Source organism: Poecilia latipinna, unplaced genomic scaffold (genome assembly GCF_001443285.1).
Source record: "Poecilia latipinna isolate Pla-1442-1.1 unplaced genomic scaffold, P_latipinna-1.0 Scaffold940, whole genome shotgun sequence".
Lineage (NCBI taxonomy): Eukaryota > Metazoa > Chordata > Actinopteri > Cyprinodontiformes > Poeciliidae > Poecilia > Poecilia latipinna.
The window spans coordinates 118,134-124,648 of record NW_015113556.1 but is presented as its reverse complement, the minus strand read 5'-3'; the positions used below and the strand labels follow the sequence as shown (position 1 = coordinate 124,648).

The following is a 6,515-nucleotide window of genomic DNA, read 5'->3' as shown; positions in this document are numbered from 1 at the left end:
AATCCAATCTCAGCCCGGTCAAGAAATTTACCCTCACAAGCTCCGGCTCAGAGGAACAGGTTTCAGTTCTGCCGTTAAGAGCAACGTCCATCGTCGGACATGAACTCAAACCGACACAAAGGCACGCCTGCACATCGACTGCACATTTAAAATTCCACTTTCGTAACCACACGTTTCCCTGGCCCCGTCTTTCTCCCTCAAACACGATTTTCCAAAAGATGTTCTCCTGGCTTCCAGAGGAAATCATTTCCAAGCAACAATGCCCTTGGAGAAAGTGTTGCATTTGCACTCAAGCCGGTGCAATTGTGTGGAGGAAAAATAGGAGGGTGGATTTAGAAGACAATTTTGGCAATAAGCTATAAAAAAAAAAGCAGTTTGCCATGCCAGGTGACCTTGTGGCTTCATATGCAGTCCTTGCATTTATTAATTATTACAATTCATTGCCTCTCCACTTAAACTGTACAGCTCTTTGCAATCAGTCTAAGATAAAAATAGAGCACACCCTGATCCGTTTTGTCACATTCCCTCCACAAAATTAATCTCCACAAGAAAAAGAAAAAGAAGAAAAAAAATCATGATCAACAAACCAGAATTACTAAACTGTTATCATACATCAAACACAGTTGCAGATTAATTTGAACTTGTTAGGCGAGTTCTGGGTGGCCAAAACGTAGCGACTGCGGCAAATGCGTTCTTGCGGCTTTCAGGTCTTATATGACTGAGTTCTCGCTGGTCCAACTTTTTGCTTTCTCCCGTATCCCATTCCCAGAAAGCGGGGAGTGGATCAGGCCATCTCTGCCCGTTGCCAAAACACTATCTCATCATCGGGCTTGCTTATGCGACTGGACAGGCCAGGATTTAGCACTGCGTGCCTCATCCATCTTTAGCGCTCTCTGGGGCTCTCCTCATAAAAGAGACAGTGATGAATAAATGTGCTCTTACCTTTTTTTATTTACTCCCTCGGCATGGGGAAGTGAGGCTACCCGTTTGTCAGTGTTCAGAATGGATGATTTTGAACCTGAAAAGTTGCTGTTGCACGCCAGAGGTAGCTAGCAACAAGGTTGTTGCTAGCTACCTCTGTTTTTGCGACCTGTTATCCTGCCTGTCCCCATGTAGCATTGATTAATTCTACCTTAGAAAGCAGAGTACTTTAAAGTACTTTAAAGATAGATTGTAGCATTATCCTCTGAACAAATCCTAAGCCATAAGAGATGAAGGGGAGCGTTTCCGTTAGCAGGAAAATGCAGTGTTGTGCCTCCAGTTGCCCTGGCTAATGGCTAAGTAATATAATAAACTTGTTTACAACTGCTTTATTCAGTCCTATTCTAACAACATCTCTGTTAGTTTTGCCGTCACACTACAAGGTGCAACAATAAAGAGATACAAGTAACTCGCTTTCCCTGTTAGCAGTCGTAATTTTACACCTGATTGTGTTAACGTGCCTGTGAATCCCCTACATCTGCTTTGAGAACTAGCACTGAGAGATGATAGTTGCATTTTCAGGTATTATAACCCAATTTACTTTCTCTTGTGTACCTACGTGGAGGATGAAGCAGCGAACGTAGCTTATATGTTCAATGAACATTTCTGTCTACATCTTATACAAAGAGAGCTTTCCCATTAGCTTGGTGTTAGTAGGGATCTTTCACTCAAGGGGAATGAAAGATGCCTATATGTGCTTTTCCTAAAGGGGATCTGGGAGTTGCACTTAAAATTTGCACAGCGCTCGACAAATTTCCCATTGAAGCTTTCTGTAGCCATGTTTCAAGCCAACAGAGGTTACCTTACTTCCCCTTATATCCTCTGCAGAGCAGGTAGGGAACCTACCATGTACTCACTTTGGTTCATTTAAATCTACAGTTATATCAGAATACTGACTATGCAAATGAATATTTTAGGAACGAGCCTGGGATTTGTTTTAACTTCTCATTTTTTAGGCGATGACCTTTGGGGCGAGTCCTTTATTTGTATGCTGTCATTGCACCAAAACCACAATTAGATGTTCTGCTGCTGAAGACGGACAATGTAGAAGCAGGTAATCCACATTTAATCATTGAGATTATCTTGCATGCTTACATCAGTGGGGGACGTTGTCTCTGTATCTCTCCGCGAGATTAAACAGGCACCTTTGATGAGTCATTCTGTTCTTTCCATTAGCTAGTTGGATGCCGTATTTGAGCCCCGATTAGCGAGTGCTTTATAGGGCATGTTTGCGTGTCCTCTAATATTTTAGTTCGATGACATGCAACTTCTGAAAGCAGAGGGAATGTGATGCGACTCGAGGAGTCACTTCTGTGTGGATGAAGCATATCGTCATATGTTAAGTCATCATTAGAGTCTTTATTAAACACAGAGATTAGCTTAATATCCTGTGTGATAATATATGTGTTCTACATGCAGCAGTTAAGACGCAAGACTTTGATTTATCTGGACAGCCGATTGCACAAACAGTACATCTAGAAAACCCACACATTCATGTTTTTTTTGTTGATGACAAAATGAAAGATAATCATTTTAAAGAAGCAAATCAAATAAAGTGCAACATGTTTATTTCATAAATGTGCAAACCCATATGGTGATACTCTGCTGAAGCCCTTTTGGTGCAGATTTAGAGGCTCCTAACACCAACACTAAATGTGGAAGCTTTTCCCTGGATTTTTAAGGCTGCAGTTGGAAGTTCTGAGAAAACGTTGAGAGTCTGAACGCGAGAAATTGGCAGTTCTCCAACGTAACACCACGTTGTCTCACGCCACTAGCTAAGCCACTAAAGTTGACGTAAAACATTAGCTAATGGCGTCAAAAACATTATTTCAACATTGAAACATCAGCCAATCTTGAGCTTGGATGATTGTGTGCGTCATGCCAGGGAAGGGTGTGAGCAGCACATACACGAAAATGATTGACACTGATAAGACATTATTCCTAGCTCTGATTGGTTGTTTCTGACTGGGAGCTGTGTAGGATAACTGGGAAGAGGCAGAAGACCTTCATTTCCCCACCCCCCACAGGTTTTCTGTCTCATATTGTACTGTCAGGACATGGTGACAGTTTTGACACATATGCGGGGGGGGTTGGGGGGGGGCCTGCACCTTTTCCTAGCACACTTTTTCCTTCCACTCAACTTTCCATGGATACAGCCCTCAAAACAGTAAGCTCTTTCAGTAATTACATTGTTTTGCATGCGTGTGTTACCATACGTAAGACAACTATCAAATATAGAATCCCCCCCTCCTCCCACCATGTTTGTGTAGATCATAGCGCCACGCATATACAGAAAGAAGCTTCATCCAGCAAGTCAAGTCAAAGTGCACAAACTATGACCAACCAAAAAGAAAAAAACAAGCTAATTTCCTACATCAACATTGATCCTGTAGAAGCTGAGAATGTTTCCTCTGGGCAAAATTAACATTTGGGGAAAGAGAAATTCACTTAAAGCTCTTGGATCGTAAACGATGGAACCAAAAAAGAAGTGGATATGTTTTATCTGTTGAATTCAGGGGGTTTTTTTTCTTCACATATTTAACTGAACAAGGCATTTACCTCAAATTTATTTTGAGGTAAATGTATTTTTATCCATATCTTTATGGATAAAAATAACTTTGAAAGTAACTTTTTGTCGTCGGGTTTCCATTTGATGACACGGCTGACCAGTCAAAGCCGTGCTTCAGTGTAAGCCCATCATCCCAGGGCTAATCCTGTTCTAAACTGCCCAGCACAGCAGCGAAGAACAAGATGCCCCCCCACCCCCTCCTGGAGCTAATCTTCCTGGGAATCCCGGATTACACGCAGTACCAATAGTGAATCCTCTAAACATAATGAGATAAGATACTGGATTAGGCAGCTCTCTCTCTTTGCGGTCTCCTTTAATTCAGCCTGTCGTCTCTGTTAATATATGGACCAACGTTAGAAAGTTGAGAAGACAGTGGAAGCTCTCAGGACTGACGCAAAGATTAATTTTCCTCGTCTACAAAAGTGTGTGACTTCATCGTCACAGGCACAAACCTACAAAAAAAAAAAACATGTTATGAATCCATGTATGAGGATTTTATCACACTTCCAAATTCTCCTCCTAACTCCAAAAGTCACAGTTCCCAAACCAAACTACAGATGGCACTATTGGTTCAGTCTGACGGGCAGTGAAGAGCAATTTCTCATGTTGATCAAGAGTCAAACTGACAACTCTTTTTCCTCCTACATAACTTCATCCATGAGCTCAATGTAAATATAAAATTTACACGGGAGTCAAACAACACAACCAAATAAATAAATAAAACCTCAACTCTGCATTAAATCAAACAGCTTTCACTCTGCAACTCTTCAAAAGGCAGTCCGTTCTGGGCTGAACCTCTCTCCTCTGTAAAACTAACTTTGGTCGGTCGACGTTAAAACATCGCCTGGTTTTCATTGGTTCTGGTAAATTGCTGAGGCAAATCAAATGCAGACACTCATGAGCCAACCCAGAGACATAAAAAACAAAACAAAAAAAACAAAAACAAAACGGCAAAGAATGAATTTCCTCACTAGTGGCGTTGAGCCGGAGACCTGTGTCAGCTTAAGAGCCGTTAGAAGAATATGAACCCGACAGTTCTTTTTCCTCAGCCCGAAAGGAAAATTGTAGACAACTGCCATGGGTTTAAAAAAAAAAAAAAAGGTATGGAACTAAAAGTTGATCCTGCATGGGTGAACAACTCCAGATTATTATCCGGTTCAGGCTCGATTCGTAAAGCCTGAACCAGATGAGGGAAGCAGGCCCGCCTCAGACGCCTTTCAGATGCATCCCTTCTTCCGTCTGTCAGGATTCTTCCCAGATTCATCAATACATTTTTTCCTCCATTAATCATTGTCGGCATATTTTTTTGGAGGTCTGCATTGATGAATGACAACATTTTTTTCAGCTTGCTGTAGTTGAGTCAGCTGCCATCTGAGGCCAAACAAACCTGTAATTAACCTTCTGCAAGAGACAGAAGTTCTAGTCTCGGGGTTCCTCCATATTTTCCATTTCAGAATTCCATTATTTTTCTGATTAAATGTCTCTATTTCCTGTTTTTAAACATTAGCACACAAAATACTAACATTGTTGGGTTTTTATATTGGTCTGCAGGTAAACAGCTCAGCTTTTTTTTTTTTTTTTTGCGCATCTGGATTAACTTTATATCAGCTTCAATTCAGAAATTTACAAAAAATCAGATTCAGATCTGTAGTTTGTTCCACTTTGAAAAAAAAAAAAGTTTATTAGTTTATTTTACAGATATCTGTGAAAACGAGCATACGGGATCATAAATGGCATGTATTGTACAGCTAATGTGTTCTGGTCACACTGTATGAATATTAATGTTGATGTAGTACTAAGTGATAACAGTTCAAACCTGCTAGAAACTGGGGTGAATCAGGGAGCTGCATGATCCAAGCTGGGTAAACTATCTACAGCATGGTTTACTTAAGTTAGAGTTATTAAGAGCATCCTCCATTTTCTGTTAAAAATCAAGTAATCACAGAAAAAATAAATCTAAAGGTGGTCGAAAAAAAAACCACTTGTAGATGAATGAATGGTCAAATTGCAGGGATGTTTGAGCTGCCATGTTGCTCCGACTTAACAGAAGAAAAAGGAAACGTGAAATCAGGAGACCTATGACATGGTGATCTGCATGGACTCCAGCATCTCCTCCACTGCCTTTATGGAGCATTTGTTCTCCTTATTGCCTCGACCAGCCAGCTGTAAAGGAAGGAGAGACAGAAAAAAATCCCATTACGTATTAGGCTTAAATAATATGAAACCAGACCAGGACTGAAATGATTAATCCAGTAAACCGTGATTAATCGTCAACTAATTTAGTAATTGATTAATTGTAAACTTGAGTACATAGACTTGGAAAAAGGGCATTTGCTGAAAGAACACACCACTCAGTGCAATAATTAAGTCTACTCATTATGTATGAGGCTTAAAATGCAACCAGTTTAGGGCTCAAATGATTAATTGAACAAACCGTGATTAATCATCAACCAATTTAGTAATCGATTGTCAACTGGAGTATACAGACTCTAAAAAAGGACATTTGCTGAAAGAACAACATCCTCATAGTAGTAATTATGCCAAAGGTGTACAAAAATGTATATACTTTGTATTTAAAATAAGTAAAAACCTTTGTTTGTAAATCTGTTTTAGTTTTAGTACAGTTTTAGCTTCACCTGCTTCTAATTTTGTAAAAAACAAAGGGAAAAAACTATTAAGAACTTTTTGCTATCCAGTTATTAATCAAAATATAAACAGATTAGTAGATAGGATTTTTTAAGCTACAGATGCATCCTGTGCTACAAGTGATCAAGCATACACTACAGAATTGCTATTATATTGCATTTTAGGCAATCCTTTTTTTAATTTTCTTATTCAAAAAATTGTTGAATTATATTCTTATTTGCATCTCTTAGCGTATTTCTAATATTGTGTAAAAAGGCTGAAGTAGTGAAATGAAAAATCTTTAAAATGCGCCAATTTTTAAAATCCGATTATTCGATTA

General features: G+C 39.5%; 1 protein-coding gene across 1 annotated transcript in view; it reads right to left on the bottom strand.

Moving 5' to 3' along the window:
- Nucleotides 1-5,472: 5,472 nt before the first annotated feature.
- emc2 (ER membrane protein complex subunit 2) overlaps nucleotides 5,473-6,515 on the bottom strand; it is a 30,991-nt gene continuing 29,948 nt past the window's right edge. The window contains exon 11 of the mRNA XM_015049337.1: nucleotides 5,473-5,713. Within this exon, the coding sequence (XP_014904823.1) occupies nucleotides 5,627-5,713 (87 nt within the window). The 3' untranslated portion in view covers nucleotides 5,473-5,626. The remainder of the gene's footprint in view (nucleotides 5,714-6,515) is intronic.